This window comes from Leucopleurus acutus, assembly GCF_964270905.1.
Source record: "Leucopleurus acutus genome assembly, chromosome: 10".
NCBI classification, from domain to species: domain Eukaryota; kingdom Metazoa; phylum Chordata; class Mammalia; order Artiodactyla; family Delphinidae; genus Leucopleurus; species Leucopleurus acutus.
Genome location: NC_139153.1, coordinates 40,028,641 through 40,050,186, shown reverse-complemented (window position 1 = coordinate 40,050,186; position 21,546 = coordinate 40,028,641). Strand labels below are relative to the sequence as shown.

The following is a 21,546-nucleotide window of genomic DNA, read 5'->3' as shown; positions in this document are numbered from 1 at the left end:
GAAGGAAATTCTGACTAATAAAGACCCTCCACAGCACCGAGTGATCACTCACTTCTACCCACCGTGGCAGCCTGAGAGCCTCCCGCACTTCTGCCCACACTGAGACACCTGGGGCCGGGGGCACAGGAAGTGGCAGTCTTTGTCCATCACCCTCCCTAGCAGGATGGTCAGACGTCTGAGCTCAATAAAAGTAGGGAAAACAAGGAACTTCAAATACTGGATGGAAATGATACCTAGCCTAAAACCCAATCCCAGCAGCCAAGAAAGGAGACAGCAGCTCCAAATAGTTGGATTTATTATAAACAAGGGTGCAGACCCTAGACTCCAAAACACATCAACAGGTACAAAGCTACTATGTGGTGAGACGTTAACGGAGGGATAGGGAACAGCGAGGTATGTGTCTGGGCCAAGAGCAGCCACCAAGGGTCCCCTCCACCTTTGGTCCAAAAGACACCTTGGCCCAGGTGTCCCCACTGCCAAGACAAACTGTGGCCTGGGGTACAGGAGCTGGAAAGCCTGTGAGGCTGGCGCTGGGGAAGCAGGGACTATCAGACATCAGAGTTCCTCTGCTCTCTGGGGCAATTTTCCTCCAGGACCCAGGGGTTTCAGCCTCACAGCAACTATTACACACATTTTGAAACAGAAAACAGGCAAAATACTTAGCTAAAAGTAAAACAAAAACACTGCAGGGAGGACACCTGAGTGTGTAGGTGGACAGAGGCCGCCCTGCCCACTTAAGGTGGCGGCCAGAGCCAACCAGGGCAGCCAGACCGAGGGTAAATGTGGGCCTCCAGGTGGTCCCAGGAGGGATGCAAGAACACAGACCAGGCACACAGCGCTCAGGGGAGGGTGGGGTTCTGCCTGAGGCGTTTTGATATCAGGAGGCTGCCCACCCTCCACTGGGCATGGCACAGGCTCAGGGAGCTATGGGTAAGGGTTGAGACTCACCTGTAGCCAGTTCCCAAGCCTCACCCACCTGCCTGCATCATCCTCGGGTTCTTCAAAGACAAGCCTGGGGACGAGCCATGGCCTTGAGCAATGGCTAGCCATTCTGCAGAAACTGGAACACGTGTGCATCCTGCCGGCAAAAGTCTGTACTATCCTAGTGTGACAAGCCCCACTTGCTCTCCCTGGGGTGGTCTAGAAAAGAACTGTTCTTTGAATTTTGCTTGAGATTTCAGGAAGCATAATTTCGAGTGAGGAAGGCAACAGAGTGTGGTCCCAGCAACTCTGGCAAGAATTGTTCCCAGCCCCTCATTGGCATCACAAGAAGCCTCATGTACAAACAGGACACACACACCACGCACAGGGAGAAAAGGACCGTGCCTGCATACCCATTCACACACACATGACAGATCAAGTGGCAGCCAGAGATGCAATGTTGTGCTCAGGGGGCCGCCTTCGGGGGGTCCATGTAGGCTGGATTGTAAGGAGGCTGGCTTGCAGGGTAGGGCATGGCTGCACCTCCTGAAAATAGAGAGGACACTGGTTGGCGGTGGGCATGGCTGCAGGGGGTCCGGCACAGTTGGAGTCGGTAGGGGTACTCACCAGCCACTGTCTCATGGTAGGCGGGGGGGCCCGTGGGCTGGGCCAGGTAGGGTGGTGGGTACTGTGTGGGGTACGGCGCTGCTGGCATCCCTGGCTGGGGGGGCATGGGGTGGTAGCCCTGGTACGTTGGTCCGGGGTAGCTGGGCGGCACACTTGGAGCTTGCGAGTAAGGGGTGTGCACTACTGTGGTGGCTGTGGTGGTAGTCACGACCGCTGAAAAGAGAGTCCCAGTTAGGACCCTCAGGCCTGCCACCCCTCCCTCCAGCTCAGCTCCGTCAGGCCCCTGGTAAACCATGCCCACCACCCGGGGTCGGCACCCTCACACAAGGGGTCACAGTGGGGCAGGTGGGCTGGAGATGCTTACGACGCGGTCGGCGGCACATCTTGTACAAATAACAGCAGGAGCAGGTGAAGCAGATGATGATAGTGACAACGGAGAGCACAAAGATGGTCAGTCCGACGGCCACAGTCGTTCCAAACCTGCCAAAAAGCCAGTCAAGGCCCAGGGCCTCTCTCCCCTACCTAGGACCAGCAGTCCACACCACACCCATGCCCAAGGTGCACCCCTCTTGCCAGAGGAGACTCTGGGCAACACAGATAGAGCAACCTCTGGGGTATGTAGCTTGAACCTGTTTCAGCCTCAGGTGTTTCCTCAAGTGTAAAATGGGGTTGACTGAGAGTCACCCAGGGGGGGCCCCCTGGCCACACCCTCAGGAGCACGGGAGAGAGTTCTTCAGGTGCCTCCCCCATACACACATCTTGTCTACCCCCACCGAGCCAGCGGCAGATGCCCATCGAGTACATGCCACAAGCCAGGCACTGTGTGGCTTGAACCAAAAACTCAAGAGGTGGGCAAGACAGACCAACTCATGGCCTCTGGGAGCCCACAGATTATTAGAGGAGGCAGGTGTTGAAGGGAAAATGACTCAGGAAGCACAGGTAACGAAAACGGGGAGAAGTTCCAGGAAAGGGGAGGCTGGTGTGGCCAGGACAGTGAAGTGAGGCACGCAGTGAGCCCAGGGTAGGGCTGCTGGCCCCCGGAGTGACGGTGAGCTTGCTGGGTGCCAAGCACTGTGCCAGGTGTCCACATTCACCCTCGCTCTGACCAGAAGGGCAGGTGGGTAAACTAAGAGCCAGGCGGGGCTGGAGGGGCCCTGCCTTCTGAAGAGGCCGCCTCCCTGCCCACGCAGGCCCCTCAGCAAGGACCAGGACCAAGTGGAGAGCCCGCCCCCTGAGAACGCAGGCCGTGGTGCGGAAGTTCACCAAAGCCGACCTTCAAGGGCACAGCCACAGCCCCAAGCTGTCCTCCCCTGTTCCCCGAGGCCAAGCAGTGTGCCAGTAAAAGGCAACTGCACCAAGCACATCAAAACGTGGAAGGGGCTTGGTGAGCTTTAGGCATTCGCCTCCCCTGAGGCCTGGGGGAAGGCTGGGCACCCCCCTTCACCCCGCCTTGGGTGGAGGGTCTTCCATCTCGCAGCCCAGACGGGCAGCACAAGCTCAGCAAGGCCCGGTGCACAGCTTTGGGACAGACTAAGGACAGACCCTTCACACTCCAGACTCAAAATACCTGACTGCGTTCGTAAAATAGGAGCCATTGGCCACTGTGAGGCCCAGAACAAGGCCCCAAGACAGGACCGTCAGGAGGTACCTTCCTGCCGAACCAGAGGAGCCTGTCACTGCTCCTCACCCACAGGCTCCTCCCAGACCCTCCACTGACCCAGGGATGTAGACACGCACACCCACGTTCACACGCAATCAATAGCACTCAACTGTAGGGCCACCACCACCGATCTCTAATCTCTCTTTCTCTCTCTTCTGTCTCTGTCTCTGACACACAGTATGGCGCCCAAGCTCACCCCATGTTAGCCTCCACCTTCACTTAGGGGCCTCCTGCACCCCCGGACTTCCCCTTTCCATCATGAGGCCACTCGGTTTCAATCTCCTCCCCTTTCCAGGAAAAGTAAAGCAAATCTCCTCGGCCCTCCCCTACCCCTGACGTCAGAGGCAGGAAGGAGAGATGTGGGGCCTCTTAAAGACACAGTGCGGCTGGCGGGCGACCCAGCTGCTCCCAGCTGCGCTCCAAACTGGGGCCAGGAGTGGGGAGGGAAGTGCTCGGCTGTCTTCCCGGAGCTGCCTCCTCAGCCCTGCCTGCCCAGGCCCAGCTTCTCCACCCCACTGTCCAGGAGAGCACTACCACGGGGTCCAAGACATGCCCCGCCTAGGGTCCCCAAACCACGCTCCTGCTCCGCCCAGCTCAGCCGGCCAGCCCTGTTCCAGCGGTCCCCTCGATGGGCTCCTTCAGCCATCTAAGCCTACCAGCAGACCCGGGGGCCCGCCGGCCCGTCCCCTCAGCTCCTCCTCTCCCACCAGCACATGCTCCAAGCCACAAACCTGCCTGAACCTGAACCTGCCTCACCAGGAAGATGCAGATGCCTCCCCAAGTCCCCTTGGCCACCCTGTCAGGTCTTATCTTGTCACTCCTGCTCGAAAGCCTAGTATGGCTCCTGTAGCTCCTGGGGTCACACAGGAATTTGCTTTATAATTTACTTGTTAAACTTCGTGTGATGTGTGTGTGTATCTGTACTTTTCTCTGTGTGTGTGTGTATACATATATAAATACATATATAATAGTTGATAATAAAAGGAAAAAAATCTAGGATTTGTCTTATCAGATAGTAACACTTACAATAGGTAAATGTTAATCTTAATTAAAAGTCTAAATAAGATAAAACTTGTGTGGCCTGGGACTCCCAGCCTCCCTCCTGTGTGCTCCAGCCACATCACCCTCCTTTTCAGCTTTTGAAAGCACCATGCTGTGTCCTACCTCAGGGCCTTTGCACACGCATTTCCTCCCGCCCAACTGCCCCGTCTGCTCTTCTCTTCCTCCCACCCCTACACAAAGTGACCCCTTGGTCACTTTTCAGACCTCAGCTCAAAACATCACTTCCTCAGGGACACCTTCCCTGACCATGCAGATGAGGTAAGGCTCCTCGATAAGTGCTCTTACAAATCAAATTCTTGTCTACCTCAGTTTATAAACACACACTCCTTTGTGTGAGCGTTTGACTAATGTGCATCTTACCTCCAGCCTGTGGATTCATGGATGCACAGACTGCACCAGCTCTGGACCATCACTGTATCTCCAGTGACTGGACATACAGGAGGTGCTCAATAAGTATTTAACAAATGAATAAATTCACTCAGGGACCCCATGGGCAGCACCTAGTAGGACAGCAAGGCACATTGCCCTGAGGAACAGCAATATTTGAGGGGTGGTTGCAGAGTGGGGCAGGGGCCTGTGGCCACAACAGGCCACGACACTAATGGAACCACACCTCCGAGAGGAAGCAATGGGGCTTCCCAAGGCTGAGGCTACCTCCCAGATCAAGGAGCCCAAAGGCCAAGTTCACAAGGCAGAGTTGGCCTAGGCAGGAAGGGACAGAAGGCCAGGGGAACAAGAGCCCAGGCAAGGAGCTTGCAGCGGGGCTGAATGGGACGGTCCCTAGGAGGCCAAAGACTTCCAACGTCCAGACACCGAGAGGGCCGTCTCTGGAACTGAAACACCAGCACTCTCACCGCGACGCTGGCCAGGCAGCACGCGGCCGTGACACACTGGGTGAGAGAGCTGCGGAAGGAGCGCAGTGAGGGCTGAGAACTGACACAGGTTGGCGATGCCCACACCTCACCTAGTGGACCTCCCTGCCCTCCCCCTGCACCATCACAGCAGAGTCAGCGCAGAGGGTCAGCAGTGACCTGCCTGGAGCCTGGAGCCAGCAGTTCCACCACTTGGGTGCTTCAAGACACACCATTCCTGCCTGATCATCCCATGAGTGAAAGGAGCTAGGAAGGGACAATGAAATCAGGACCCAAAAGAACCATGACAGGGAACCAAGGAAGCTCTGGGGAGAGAACCAGCCACTGACCATCAACAGGGCAGGACAGGAGTCACCTGCCAAAGCGGAGAGTGGGTGGAAGACCCACAGGTAACATGGCCACACCATGGGGAGCATGGAGCCCAGGCCATGACAGGCAGATGTGGTCTCATCTGCATCGCTGTGCTCTGAACTGGTGCCTCGTTCTTGGAGAACCCAAGGAGTCACCCAGAGGAAGAGCGGGGGTAGGGGGGTGAAGTCCAAGAATGAAGCGGGAGGGGTCGGAGGTGGGGAGGGGGGCAGAGCTGGCACAGGCCCCCTCAGCACATAGGGTCCTTTCCCTGTCGAGTGTCCCCCGAGCTTCCAACCAGGGCTGGACCCCACCAAGGAACCAACGCTCCAATGGACAAACAACAGTGCCCTTGGCCAAGGGGGCATCCCACGAATGCTCACAGGAGAGGATGTCTCTCTGGGGCCCAGGGGGGCGACCACCTGGGGGCATCCACAGAAGACGTGTCACTGATGACCCCATCCCTCCACCCTCCCAGAACCTACTCCTGGAGCCCTAAACCTTTGTAAGGCAGGTGCTGTGCACCACGCTGGGGCTCTGCTCAGAAGCAGAGGAGAGATGGGGCAGGATGGGGTGGGGGCCCAAGGGGGTTGAGCAGCATCTGCACTCCCAGCAGATGGGCAAGATGGCCTGGTGGGGAGGCAGCAGGACACTCACACCTCCACATCTGCAGGAGGTGGGGGGAGATGCTCCTGAGCTGGCCCCGGGAAGCCACTTCTCCTCTGCCTCCTGGGGGACCTTGTTCTGCAGTGTGGAACCCACATTTCTCACACAGTGCTCAGTACTCACTCACAAACCAGGCCACCTTCCACGTTCCTTCCCCCTCTCTGAACCCTCTCAGCTCCTCATGCAGCTGACCCTCAACACACTCAATCCCACCCAAATCCGAGCCCTTCATCCGAAACCCACTCCTCCTCTGTCCTGTATCTCCCCATGCAGGGCAGAGAGCAGGACACCACACCGCGGCCCCTTCCCTGGCAACCTTCCTAGCAAGCAGCCTCACCTCACCTCACCCCGCCAGCCCAGCCTCTCTCTGGCCTACAACACCTGGACCAGGAAGCCATGGTCCAGGTTCCCCGCCAGCTGCTGACATACTCCGGGGAGCAGCCAGAGTGGTCTTCATCCTAAAACACCATTCAGACCCCAGCACTGCCCAGAGCCCTCCATGGTGCCTGCCCAGGACGAGGCCCACACTGACTGGACATCAGACCCCCATGTGGGGCCAACTGAAAGCCCACAGCCTCGGGCCTCAGCAACGGGGTGCTCCCTGCATGTAGAGGGAGTGGCGCTTCCAGGTCTCAGTCTCTGACCAACATAGGGAACAGGATCAGCGGGCAGAACAGAGGGAGGAGGCCCAGCCACGGTTGCCTAGGAGCAAAGCTGCACCTCTTCCCCTCCCCCACTCACAGGAGCCCTGCCCCAATTCCTCTGCAGTCAAAGAGGCCCACACTCACCCAGGCCCACAGGGCAAGATGGGACAGGACAAGAACCTGGACCCCACTACACAGGCCCAGAGCCCAAAGTCTCTTCCTCCAAAGGGGCAACCAGGCCTAGGTGGACCTTCTCAGAGGGGCTTCTAGATCCACCGAGGTAGAGGGCAGATGGCACGTGGAACAGACTCCGCCAGGAAAACACACAAGCAGCTGCACGCTCATTCCATCCACGCGAAATGTGCATCACAACACCCGTCACGGTGGCAACAAGACAGCGCAGGAACCTGGCCAAGGGGACTGGAGTTTGGGCAATTGGGGTATTCCCCGGCCCCCTGAAGGGAAGGCCCTGACAATAACCATGACCCACAAACCCTGACACAGACTGTGCATCATCAGTTATTCCAGCATCTTTACTACACAATAATCACCCCATCACTATGCACCCTGCACCACCATTGCCCCTGTCACTTTCATCACTGCCACCATTACCCCAACACCAATACCCACCACCAGCATCCTTATCACATCTCCCTGTCACTGTCCCCCATCACCACCATCACCTACCATCATACACCTGCCTGTCACCCCATTACATAGCCCCACCATAGCCCCCATTACCATCAGCCTCTACACCATCAACACGCACTACTCCCCCATTACCACACACCCACCATCATCTACCATCACCCTATCCCGGACCAGGAAGCCAGATGTGATAGGGATGCTGGTGGTGGGTACTGGTGTTGGGGTAATGGTGGCAGTGGTGACAGTGATGCGGGCAATGGTGGTGCGGGGTACAGAGTGATGGGGTGATTATTGTGGGGTAAAGATGCTGGGATAACTGATGATACACCGTCTCTGTGTCAGGGTTTGTGGGTCGTGGTTATTGTCAGGGCCTCTCCCCACCACCACTGCACCCAGCACCACCACTGTACCATCACCACACACTCAGCATTGTAGCCCCCATCATCTCATCCCTGCCACCACTGCCGCATCACTATCACCTTTTGCCACTATCATCCCCATCACCTACATCCATAGGTCACCTGTGCCCACACCATCACCTAGGTCAATATGAACACCCACATCTGGCCTTTCCATCGTGAACCCCCAACCACAGTCTCCCCCATCCCTGGCACAGTGATGAAGACACCCAACACAAGGATCAAAGGTCCTGGAGGTCAGATATGGTGACAGCTTCCCTGAGGCTCTAGGCCAAGGACTCTGTGCCATTCCAGTCCCCACAGCCCTCCTGAGCCCCCTTGTCACCTCTTCCAGGAAGATGTACCCAGACTGCAGGTTTTATTTACCCAGACATGGGGTCGCTGTCCAGGCTAAAGCGAAACTTCAGTGTTGAGCCCAGCTGTTCCGGTGGCTCCACGTTGGTGGGGACGCTGCAAAAAGGAAACCTCACAATTAACATGCCTGCGCCCCACCCAGCACACCGAGAACGAACAAACACTAACTTAGCACACACACAGAACATGCATGAAAGCCAGCCCCATACTGGGCCAGAGAAGTAGCCCTGGGGGCCTCTGGAGGACGGATATCACACACACCAAGATCTCAGGCTACAAAGCCACACATCCTTCTAAAGTGCACATCGAACGTTCTCTAGGACAGACCACATGTGAGGCCACAAAACCAGTCTCAAGAGATCTGAAAAGACAGTTATCATACAAAGTATCTTCAATCACAATGGGATGAAGTTATAAATCAGTAACAAAAGACACACGCTACAAAATTAAAGAAAAAAATCCTAAAAAAAACCCCTCATACCTTGGGAAACTAACATATTACAACAACAACAGCAACAAAAGAGCTGTGGCTTAAATAAGAAATCATAGAGGAAATTAAGAAATCTGTAAAACTGAATGATAATAAAAATACCACTGGTCAAAATTTGTGAAACACAGCTAAAGGGTTCTTAGAGGGAAATTATAGCTTTAATACTGAGATGGTAGTAAACTGAAGAAGATGGGAAAAATGTAATAGAACAAACCCCCCAAATAAGGAAGGAATTAATAAAGATAACTGCAAAAATAAAAGAGAATAGCAGCCGTGGAAAATAAGAGAAGATTAACAGAACCAAAGCTGGTGGACCTCTGGCAAGACTAATCAAGAAAAGGAGAAAAGACGCAAAAAGATAAAAATACAGAAGGAAAAGGGGTAAACTATAGACACAAGAGAGATTTTAAAAATAATAACTGTCTGGGAATTCTCTGGTGGTCCAGTCACTAGGACTTGGCGCTCTCACTGCCGAGGCCTGGGTCCAATCCCTGGTCAGAGAGCTAAGATCCCACAAGCCTCATGGTGCGGCCCCCCTCCCCAAAATGATAATAACTGTTTGAATTGAACAAACCACCTGTGAAAAGGCATTTTTTGAAACAAATGGAGACAACTGAAGACAGACTAGTACAGAAAGCTATTAATGAACTGCTGTTAATTGTGCCAAGTGTGTTCCTGATATATAATTATATTTCTTTTTAAAGGACTCACTTCTGCAGATAACTAATATTTAAGGAGAAATTTTTATGCCTGGGATGGGTTTTAAAATAATCCAGAAAACAAAAGTAGTGGGAGGTATATGGAACACTAATGTTAGAGTATTGATAACTATGGGAGCAGGTGATGGATATATGGATTTATTATTCTCTCTGCTTTTGTATGTATTTGAAAATTCTCAAAATAAATTCTCAACAAATTAACAAAATAAAATGCAAGAAACAAAGAAAAAAATGCAAGAGCATTAGGAACAACTATACCGTACTAAATTTGAAGGACAAGTAAAGCTGAGAAGAAAATATTCTTTAAAACTTCAGTGTGTGTGCTTTGGCAAGCAATAACAAGAGTAAAGCACACCAAGCTGGGATGCAGGGAGGGCGGGGGGAGTGTGTGGCTGGGAAGAGACTTCCATGGAGGTGGGCCTGGCATCTGAAGCCCCTTTTCTCCTGGGGGCATTAGCCTATTTCAGAGGGGCAGCTGAGAGCAGCATTTCTGAAAGCCTCAGGTGGCAGAAATTATATCCAGAGGCCAGCAGGTGGGCAAGCCCTGATGATTCCCACTCACTTGGGCTGGGTCCTGAAAAGCAAGGAGAAACTCAGCATGAGTTTCTCAGCTCAGCTCTGCAATTAGGCCAAGGTGACCTTAGAGTGCTCATGTCCCTGGCAAAAGCAGTATCAATCCTCCCTGGAGGAAGTCCTAAGGTCCAAATGTCTACAATCAATTTTGCAAATGCAATGTTTGGCACACAACTGAAGATTTTCAGGAACACTAGGACACTAGACAACATGACTAGAAAACAACAGAAACAACTGAAATATCCACAAGGGCTTTAAATATTGAAGTTATCACACCCTGACATTAAAACAAAACATACTTTAAGATAACTAATAAGAACCTGCTTTATAAAAATGAAATTAAGTTTAAAAAAAAATACTTTGGGGGCTTCCCTGGTGGCGCAGTGGTTGAGAGTCCGCCTGCCGATGCAGGGGACACGGGTTTGTGCCCCGGTCCGGGAAGATCCCACATGCCGCAGAGCGGCTGGGCCCGTGAGCCATGGCCGCTGAGCCTGCGCGTCCGGAGCGAGAGGCCCGCGTACCGGAAAACAAAACAAAACAAAAAAATACTTTGGGACTTCCCTGGTGGCACAGTGGATAAGATTCTGTGCTCTCAATGCAGGAGGCCCTCATCAGGGAACTAGATCCCACACGCATGCTACAACTAAGAGTTTGCATGCCACAACTAAGGAGCCAGCGAGCTGCAACTAAGTAGCCCACCTGCCACAACTAAGACCCAGTGCAACCAAATAAGTAAATAAATATTAAAAAACAAAACAAAATATACTTTGTTCAAGGAGATGAAAGGAAAAAAATTAAGCAGTTTAGGAGAACTTGAAATATAAAAAAGAAACAAAAATTCTAGAACTAAAAAATTACACAAAAAAATAGTAATTTATGGGCTTCCCTGGTGGCACAGTGGTTGAGAGTCTGCCTGCCGATGCAGGGGACGCAGGTTCGTGCCCCGGTCCGGGAAGATCCCACATGCTGCGGAGCGACTGGGCCCGTGAGCCATGGCCGCTGAGCCTGCGCGTCCAGAGCCTGTACTCCGCAACAGGAGAGGCCACAACAGTGAGAGGCCCGCGTACCGCAAAAAATAATAATAATAAAATAAAATAATAATAATAATTTATTAGACACAGTGCAAGATATAATTAAACAACTGGAGGATAGGCCCAAACAAATATATGTACACTAAAGCCTGGAGACACAAAAAGATGGTAAATGTAAATACAAAAGAGAGTAGGTGAAATACGGAATACAATTTACAAAAGGTCTTACATGTGTGTAATTAGAGTCCTAGAGGGAGAAGTGTGAGAGTGGGGCAGAAGCAATATTTAAAAAGATGATGGCTGGAGTTACTCAGTTTTCCTGGATATCTCCCATAAATGCAGGAGATATACATGCTATTAAAATTGTTTGTTTTTCTCCTAGCAAAAACAAAAACAAAAAAAAAAAGCCAACAATTCCAGAAGTACTGTGAACCCCAAGCAGCAAAACTTCAAAGAAAAGCACACTTAGGCACATCATAGTAAAACTGCTGAAAACCAAATACAAAGAGGAAAAACTTAAAAATTAGTCAGAGAAAAGATATGTTGCTTACAAAGGAGCAATAATAAAGCCATCAGCTGATTACTCAACAGAAACAACAGACACCAGGAGTTAATGGAATGAGGGAACTTCTCTTGTGGTCCAGTGGCTAAGACTCTGCCTTCCCAATGCAGAAGGCCTGGTCAGGGAACTACATCCCATGCCACAACTAAAAGATCCCACACGCCACAATGAACACCCGACGCAGCCAAATAAATAAATAAATAAATTTTTTTAAAAAAAAAAGAAGACAATGGAATGAAAGCTGCAAAGTGCTGAACTTTGGGGCTTCCCTGGTGGTGCAGTGGTTAAGAATCTGCCTGCCAATTCAGGGTACATGGGTTTGAGCCCTGGTCCGGGAAGATCCCACATGCCACAGAGCAACTAAGCCTGTGTGCCACAAATACTAAGCCTGCACTCTAGAGCCCGCGAGCCACAACTACTGAGCCTGCACGCCTAGAACCCATGCTCCACAACAAGAGAAGCCACCGTAATGAGAAGCCCACAGACTGCAACGAAGAGTAGCCCCCGCTCACCACAACTAGAGAAAGCCCGTGCGCAGCAACGAAGACCCAATGCCGCCAAAAATAAATAAATAAATTTATAAAAAACAAATAAATAAATTGATCTTTAAAAAAAATGCTGAAATTTGATAACTTCAAAGTGCTGAAAGTTAATAACTGCCAACCTAGAAATCTATAACGAGGAAAAATATCCTTTAAGAAAGAATGTAGGACTTCTCTGGTGACTCAGTGATTAAGAATCCGCCTGCCAGGGCTTCCTTGGTGGCGCAGTGGTTAAGAATCCTCCTGTCAATGCAGGGGACACGGGTTCGAGCCCTGGTCCGGGAAGATCCCACATGCCGCAGAGCAACTAAGCCTGGGCACCACAACTACTGAGCCTGAGCTTTAGAGCCCGAAAGCCACAACTACTGAAGCTTGTATGCCTAGAGCCTGTGCTCCGCAACAAGAGAAGCCACCGCAACGAGAAGCCCGCGCACCACAATGAAGAGTAGCCCTGGCTCGCCGCAACTAGAGAAAGCCCACGCGCAGCAACGAAGACCCAATGCAGCCAAAAATAAATTAATTAGTTAATTTTTTTTTAAATCACTTAGACAATATTGAAGAATATCAAAGATTATTATAAAGACACAGTAATTGAGTCTGCTTTAGCCCAGGGATAGACAAACAGACCAATGTAACATAATAGAGAACCTAGAGACAGACACGCATATGTGGACACTCAATCTGTAACAAACTTGGCACTGTAGAGTGACAGAAAAAAAGGATAGTTTTCTCAATAAGTGGCGCTGGGTCAACTGAATACCCAAATTAAAAAATGAAATTTGATCTCTACTTACATGCACTACTACTACTAGGCATACTTAAAAGAAATCCATATACATGTGCACTAAAAGATATGTACAAAGATGCTCAAAGCAGCATTATTTGTTATAGCGAAAGGAAGGAAGGAAGGAAGGGAGGGAGGGAGGGAGGGAGGGAGGGAGGGAGGGAGGAAAAGAAGAAACAATCCAGATGTCCATCAACATTAAAATGGATCAACTGTGGTATAAAACTTAACATACACCAATGGAAATGAACAGACAACACAACATGGATGAAACTCACATGTTGAGAGAAAGAAACCAGATAGGAAATAGATGTATGACGTCATGTGTATGTCTGTGTGTGTGTGTGTGTGTGTGTGTTTAACAGGTATAGCAGTTTAATGGTTACCTTTGGGGATAACAGAGGGAATACTGATTGGTAAGTAACATGAGGGGGCTTCTGGGATGCTGTGATGTGCTAATTCTTGCCCTGGATAGGTGGTGGTTACATGGATGTGGATGTGTTTACTCTGCAGTAATTCACTGAACTGTACACTTTATATTTGTGTACTTTTATGTATGTATGATATATACTGCCCCCAATCCCAATAAAAAAACTAAACTATAGAACTTAGGGATGCATGTTTGGGTATTACAGCTCTAAAGAAAAGCAAGGCTATATAAAAGTTAAGAATTATCACTATCAAAAAAAAAAAAAAAAGAATTATCACTATCTTAGTGGGATGAGAGGAGAGACAGTGATTGGGAGTAAGCTCAACAGGACTTCTGATGTCTTGACCTGCAGAGTGGTCATGCAGATATTTGCTTTGTGATAAATCGCTGAGTTGTACATTTATTTTAATGCAGTTTTCTGTATGTGAATTATATGTTACAACATAACAGAACAAAAAACAATTTCAAGGAATGAGTTTAACAGCAGATTAGACACTTGAAGAATTGAATGAACTGAAAGGTTAGAAGACATTATCCAGAATGCAGCCGAGAGATGAAAATATGGAAGAGAGACTAGGAGATGTGGACACTGGAGGAGAAGATGCAGCATGTATAAATGGAGTCCCAGAAGGAAAGGAGAAGGAGGAAGGGCAATACTTAAAGAATAGCAGAGTATTTTCTAGAACTGATGAAAGTCACTAAACCACAGACTTAAGAAGCTCAAACATAACATCATAAATTTTTAAAAACCTATACCTAGATATATCATAGTGTAACTGAAGAATACCAAAGACAAGAAAAGAAAAATCTTAAAAAGCTCTCACAAGGAAAGAAAAAGATTTCTTTTAAATGATGGACAACTGACTATTGAGCTGATGTCTCAACAGAGATAATGGAAGTCAGAGAAAATAACCATCAACTTAAGTCCTGCTCAGATAAAATATTCTTTAAGAATGAGATCAATATAATTTACCATATTAACAGAATAAAAATAGAAAAATCATCCAATTATCTCTAAAGATGCAGGAAAAATATTTGACAAAATTCAAGATCCCTTCATGATTAAAACTCCAAGCAAACTGGGAACAGAAGGGAACTTCCTCAACCCAATAAAGGGCACCTATGAAAAAGCTACAGCTAACATCATACCTAATAGTGAATGCTTTCTCCCTAAAATTGAGAACAAGACAGGGATGTCTGTTCTCACCATTTCTATTCATCATTATACTGGAGGTTCTGGCCAGTGTGATGAGACAAGAAAAAATAAAACTATACAGATTGAAAAAGAAGTAAACATGGGACTTCCCTGGTGGTGCAGTCATTAAGAATCTGCCTGTATGACTGATTCACTTTGTTGTAAAGCAGAGGCTAACACACCATTGTAGAGCAATTATACCCCAATAAAGATGTTAAAAACAAAACAAAACAAACAAAAACAAAAAAACAACAAAAAAAAGAATCTGCCTGCCAATGCAGGGGACACGGGTTCAAGCCCTGGTCCAAGAAGATCCCACATGCCTCAGAGCAACTAAGCCCGTGGGCCACAACTACTGAGCCTGCGGTCTAGAGCCCACAAGCCACAACTACTGAGCCCACATGCCACAACTACTGAAGCCCATGCACCTAGAGCCCGTGCTTCACAACAAGAGAAGCCACCGCAATGAGAAGCCCGCAAACCTCAAAGAAGAGCAGCCCCCACGTGCCGCAACTAAAGAAAGCTCACACGCAGCAACAAAGACCCAATGCAGCCAATAAATAAAGAAAGAAAAAGAAGTAAACAACAGAAGAAAAAAATGGAATGAAAACAATACAGTAAGTGAAAAAGAAAGAAATATAGAACAAGAGAGACAAATATAAAGCACAAAACAAGATAGCAAATATTGAATGTAATCCCAGAAATACCAATAATTACATTAAACTTAAATGGAATAAATCCTCCTGTTTTTTAAAGCTACCAGAATAAATTTTTTAAAAAAAAAGAAAGAAAGAAGACACTTATAAAATGTAAAGACAGCAAAAGTGTAGCAGTAAAACGGTAGAATATGATCCATCAGGCATACAGCCTGGTGTCGCCATTCCCCAGAGAACTTTGCAACTCCTTAGTCAGTAACTACATGCATGTCTCTGACCTGGCAATTCACTCCACTGTACTTGGCAAGAAATTCTCACATGGCTCTGTAAAGGAGGAAGTATATGAGGATGCCCACCACAGTAATCTATGACAGCAAGTTTTGGACTCACACCACAAAGAATACATGGCAGTGATGGGCACAGGCCAGGTGTACACACAGCAATGTGGATGCGTCTTACAAACACTGCACTGACTGCAAAAAGTAAGAGGGTTCACTGTGCCCACAGAATATAAACTTTGCAACACAAATAATCGAAAGAATACAACAGACTGGTTGCCTACAGAATAAGAGGGGAATGGAATGGTCATGGGAGATTAAAATAACATGGTGTAAGATGGTGGAGGGCTGGTCTTGCCCAGACCAATGATGGTCACCTGCCATGAGCTGAGCAGTGTGACTACCTCAACCCTCTATACCTGTGGCCGAACACAAACAAAACACACAGTGTGGCAAAGGGAGACACACACAGGGTCCTAGAACCTTGGTTCCAGCCTATGAAACAGTTTAAACCCAAGATGCAGTGTAAATCCACGTGCCATGGCAAGAGGACACAGGCATGGCCCACAGTGGGCTACACACCCGTGCACTATGCCCTCCAGGGTCCACAAGATGATACCTGCACAAATCACATACAACCCCCCACCAGGTGCACACACACACTGCGAGGTACACTCATGCCAAGGTGTCCACCCTGAGGACACGTTGGTACAAGTACACACCCAGGGGTGGGCCACAGTGCCCGCCGAGGCCACCAACCCCTGAGAAACCAGCTCAGCCCTCGAGAGTGGGGGAGAGAGGAACAAGGGACTACCGGAGCAGGGTCTGGGGAGTCCAGCCCAGGACAAGGACTCCCCAGTCCCCCACCCTCAGTGATCTGCCACCATCTCGAGAGGGCTGAGAGGAAAGATGGGCAGGCTCAGGCTGCCTACCTTGTGACCTCCGATGCACCCACCTGGCCTCCGGAACACCACATTCTTCCCCATTCCACACAAATTTCTTCAGCACATCAGAGCAGCAGTATTGGTCATAACAGGTGCCACAGCAGAAATCAGGACAGAACTTGGGGAAGAGGTTGTGTCCAGCGGAAACCATACACACCTCACTGTGGGCTGAAACAGAGAAACACACCGTTCATCTGTGGCCATGGGGCCAGGCCTCCGCCCTGTCCCAGCCAATACAGCCCCTTCCCCAGCAAGGCCAGCAGGTCCCAGCACGCCAAGCCATCTCTGAGCCATCCCACTCATTGGCCACCTCTGGCCACTGCCCCAACCAGCCTTTCCCTCTCCCCTGGGCCACAGCAGAGGTGCCAACCTGGGCTCCCTCCCTCTCCCACCAGTCAGTCCACTTGCCCTCCAGATGGGACAGTGAACTTTCTACGTGTGAGTCTGACTGGGTCACTCCCCACTCTCAGGCCATGGGATCAAGCCCAGAGTCCACAAAGCAGGGTCCAGACTACAAAGGACCTTGAAGGTCACCCCCTTCTCTGCCCGTATTCTACCTGTTTCCCATCCTCCACCTTCAAATCTACCTACCCATCAAGGCCTTACTCCAGGCCCCCTCCTACAGAAGCCACCCAAGCCCAGCAGTCCCAGCTGCTGGGGACCAGGCCCTGGACTGACCCGTTCTTTTTATTTTTTTTGGCCACACTGCATGGCATGCGGGATCTTAGTTCCCCCCTACATTGGGAGCGCGAAGTGGACTGACCCGTTCTTTTTTTTTTAATATTGTTTTTATTAATTTATTTTATTTACTATTTTTTATTTTTGGTTGCATTGGGTCTTTGTTGCTGTGCACGGGCTTTCTCTAGTTGCGATGAGCGGGGGCTACGCTTCATTGCAGTGTGCGGACTTACTGTGGTGCCTTCTCTTGTGGAGCACGGGCTACAGAAGCACAGGCTTCAGTAGTTGTGGCTCGCGGGCTCAGTAGTTGTGGCTTGAGGGTTCTAGAGTGCAGGCTCAGTAGTTGTGGCGCACGGGCTTAGTTGCTCCACGGCATGTGGGATCTTCCCGGACCAGGGCTCGAGCCCATGTCCCCTGCATTGGCAGGTGGGCTCTTAACCACTGCGCCACCAGGCGAGCCCAGACTGACCCATTCTTTTATTTATTTTTTTTTTTTTTTGGCGGTACACGGGTCTCTCACTGCTGTGGTCTCTCCCGTTGCGGAGCACAGGCTCCGGACGCGCAGGCTCAGCGGCCATGGCTCACGGGCCCAGAAGCTCCGCGGCATGTGGGATCTTCCTGGACCGGGGCACGAACCCGCGTCCCCTGCATTGGCAGGCAGACTCTCAACCACTGCGCCACCAGGGAAGCCCCAGACTGACCCATTCTTAATCCTCACTCCCTGTCCCTACCGCTCAGCCGCAGCAGCCTCAGTCCCTGCTGGACACTACGACTTCAGGAGCCGGCCCTCACAGACTATAGCTTTACAGCAGGCTGCCTCCTGACCAATTCACCATGGGCCACAGTCACTCCCGCCACAGAAGTGTCCATGCGGTACTTAGCCCTGGGCTGGGCCTGCAGTAGGAGCCCCAGAACCATCACAAGGCTCTTAGTCAGAGGTGGGGTCTAAGTATACCTGGCTGACAAGTGTGGAAAATGATCACAAAGTTTGCAAGCTTCCAGGAAGATGTTACGGCCAAATGTTCCCACGCATCCTTTGGCTACATTAGCACAGATCTAGTGCCCACCAGCAGGACAGAATGGTCCTGGATTCTGCCTAGACAGGCCCCAGATGGAACACCCAGTCCAGGAAGGCCCAGATGACTATGGTAGGCTGGGGATAGTCCTGATAAACCCTGAGGTACAAAGTCCTGGCACAGCACTGGGACTCTAAAGACCCAGCCTGGTCATGCCCCCAGGGCAGTGGGCAGTGTCTAGAGACCCAGCCTGGTTGGTATATTGAAAGGGAAAATTTGTCACCCCTAAATATTTCTCTTTGGGGACTTCCCTGGCAGTCCGCTGTTAAGACTTCGCCTTCCAATGCAGGGGTGTGGGTTCGATCCCTGATCGGGGAGCTAAGATCCTACAGGCCTCGTGGCCAAAAAACCAACACACGAAACAGAAGCAATATTGTAACAAATTCAATAAAGACTTTAAAATTGGTCCACATCCAAATAAATAACTAAATAAATATTCCTCTTTGGCCTAAGGATTATTTTAAGCAGATTATTTTTAAGAAACTGCAGACATAGGAGAAGCTCTGAAAACTAAGAAGTTACCCTATTGTAATAGACATTTGTAAGTATAAAGGAAATCTCCATTTGTAAGTGTATCTCCCTCGCTGTACTAGGAAGAGGGGGTTGACCTCATCTCTAGAATCAATGCTGAAGGCATCGTTTTAAATCTACATAACAACCTTACCCTTGTTTACTGGGCTTTTCCCGGTTACTTCCCATAACTGACCCCCAACATCCTCTTTTGCCTTTAGTTCAAGATGGTATTTAAGGTGAGGGCTTCCACCATTTGGGGGAATTACTCAGTTTTCCTGTGTCTCTCTCATGTATACAGGAGGTATGCAGTTAAACTTTTGTTTTTCTCCTGTTAATCTGTCTTACATCAATTTAATTATTAGACCAGTCAAAGAACCTAGATGGCAAGAAGGGAAAATTTTTCCTCCCCCACAGTATCATGCACCCTGGAGCCACTGGCAGAGCAAGGTCCGAAGGCAGAGGCACTGACCTCCTTGAGAAGGGACAACTAGGTGGGGGAGATGCTTTATTCCTGGCAGCTCCAGGCAGAACCCTGCTCTGGGCAAAGCTGCAGGGCAGAGGATGGGACCACCAACAGGCCCAATGTAGCCAGCTGTCCACCTGCCAGCAGGTACGCTCAGCATAGCCCATGCTACTGGGAGGCTCGGGCAACCTACCTCCAGCAGGGCCATTACAGGCTTTACAGCCACAGCCCAGCCCAAGCGTCTAAGCTGGGCCTGAAGACACACACAGGTGAGTCTGTTTGAGCCAAAAGCCCATGACACAAATGTTCTTCTGATGCCCAGACGCTCTGAACCAGGCTGTCCAGACCTCCCTGGACCAGAGAACAGGGCTCTACCTTCTCACTTTCCCAGGTCCTCCAGATTCGTCCACAGTCCCAAGGAAATAAAGTCCTTCCCTTGGAGGAAACCACCCACCCCAGAAGGATTTTTGGCTTCCTATGGAGGTGGGTGGGGGCAGTGCGCTTTTCCAATCCCTACCCCTGAAAGGCCCCCAGCCTTGCTTCCGCCGTCTGTGATTCATCCGTCTACAATCAACACACACAGTGTGTCTCCTCCAACCCTGGGGGCCAGCTTCAGCAGTCTCCAGGAATACCAGGGCCATGGAGGCAGAGTGTGGAGGTTCCCAGCCAATAAACAGAGGCTGAGGGAAGGCCTCTGATGGAGGGGCCAGGCCTCCCTGCTGCCACCATGCCCCGCTAAGGCCAGGCAGGGAATCCTACCCAGCCCCTTGGAACACTCTAGGACAGACACCCCCACCCTCCCCATTCTAGGACAGAACAATGATGGCAGCTGCCTGGGGTCTGGGCAGTGTCAGTGCTGACGGGAGGGAGGCTGGAGTGGAGGAGAGACCAGTCGTCGGGTCCGTTAACTGCCTCGAAGTTATTAGGGCTCGTTTGGGGTCACTGCGGGGACGGCGCTGCCCGGGCTCCTACCAGGGACGGCGCGGACGTGGCCACCCCCCATGCCTGCCAGGGATAAACTCCCCCACCGCCAAGACTCACCACCCGGAGGCGCTGGTAGCAGCAACAGCAACAGCAGCAGGATCCGAGGCGCTGGGGCCGGCGCGGCCATGGCTGGGCGGGTGGGCGGACGGACTGACGGTCGTAGCGCGGCCGTAGCCTCAGCGACCCCCGCAGCCACCCGATTCCTCGCCTCGCCTCGCCTCGCCTCGCCCCGCCCCGCCCCGCCCCTGCCCGGCCCGGCCGTTCCGGGAACCCCGCCCGGGAAGGAGAGGAGGGGAGGGGGAGGGCGAGAGAGGGCAAGCGGACGCCCCTCCCAGCCTCGGGGCTAGGCACTGTCCGGTGTCGGCTCCTCGGGACCGGCTCTCAGACACAGGCGACCACCGAAGTTGACTTCGACTCTCGGGGCCCTGTCCGCCCACAACCCCAGTCCCCACCCTGGGGCCCGGAGGGGGTCTCTGAGGGGATCTGCTTCCTAGCACTTGAGTGCCTGTTGGGTCCTGCTGGCAGGCGGGACACAGCCCCTCCCCACTCCTAGGGTTCCTCACTTGCCCCGGGCATCCTCACTCCCCGGGAGGTACCCGAGGACCAAGTGGGGTGGCTGGGGGACAGCGCCCAGAGCAGACCTCCGCACACAGTAGGCCCCTAACAGACGCTGGTTCCCTTCTGAAAGCCTAGTTCAGAGGCTTCGGGGACCCCGTCTCTGAAGACACTCTATCACCCTGCCTCCTGCCACGACACCCACGACACCCCTACCCTCGTGGTCACTCTACCCTGAGTCCAGGCAGGCTCACCCCTGCCTCAGGGCAAGTCTGGCTCCCATGGCCTGGTCTGAGGGAAAGGAACTGGCAGTTTCCAGACACACATTAAACCATCACCTGGCTCAGGATTGGGCCAGCAGGATTGGGCCATCCTTGTCTGCTGCCAGAGCAGGGTTCTCACAAGGCACCCTAAGATGCGGCCACGGCTAACAGGCCTCCACTGCCCCCTCACTGTGGGTCAGGGCATAAGGGAGCAGGACCCTATGGGGACTTCCCTGGACAGACCCCTCCCCCATATCCTCTGCTGTAGCTCCTCTCAGAAGTACCTAATCAGAAGTATCTGATGCACATTTCCTGAGTTGTTTTATAGATGCTAAAACTACCAACAAATGGAAGAAATTAACTACTTGATGATCATGAGCACCTAGCCCCAGGATTGATAATGTTAACACCTGTGACATGGTCTGTTACTTCACCATCAACCAATCAGAGAATTGTGCACATGCTGATCACATACCCTGTGACTCCCCTCCTTCACCTGGCCTTTAAAAACACTGTCGAAACCCATGGGGAGTTGGGGTGTTTTTTTAAAACAGTTTTTTTAAAAAATATTGATTTATTTTTGGCTGCA

At 51.1% G+C, this 21,546-nt stretch overlaps 1 protein-coding gene across 3 annotated transcripts; it reads right to left on the bottom strand.

Annotated features, from left to right (window-relative positions):
* Positions 1-278: 278 nt before the first annotated feature.
* On the bottom strand, positions 279-20,335 carry SHISA5 (shisa family member 5). Of its 3 annotated transcripts, XM_082848706.1 has the most exons (6): positions 20,197-20,335; positions 16,437-16,593; positions 8,234-8,317; positions 1,913-2,028; positions 1,549-1,761; positions 279-1,467 (listed from the first exon to the last, which is right to left on the bottom strand). In XM_082848706.1, exons 1-6 carry the CDS (start codon positions 20,264-20,266, stop codon positions 1,388-1,390), a joined length of 720 nt encoding a protein of 239 aa, XP_082704832.1. In that variant the 5' UTR covers positions 20,267-20,335; the 3' UTR covers positions 279-1,387. The 3 variants fall into 3 exon arrangements, with proteins under 3 accessions (XP_082704832.1, XP_082704833.1, XP_082704834.1); XM_082848707.1 differs by lacking the exon at positions 8,234-8,317; XM_082848708.1 differs by lacking the exons at positions 8,234-8,317; positions 16,437-16,593; positions 20,197-20,335 and adding an exon at positions 3,405-3,479.
* Positions 20,336-21,546: the final 1,211 nt, after the last annotated feature.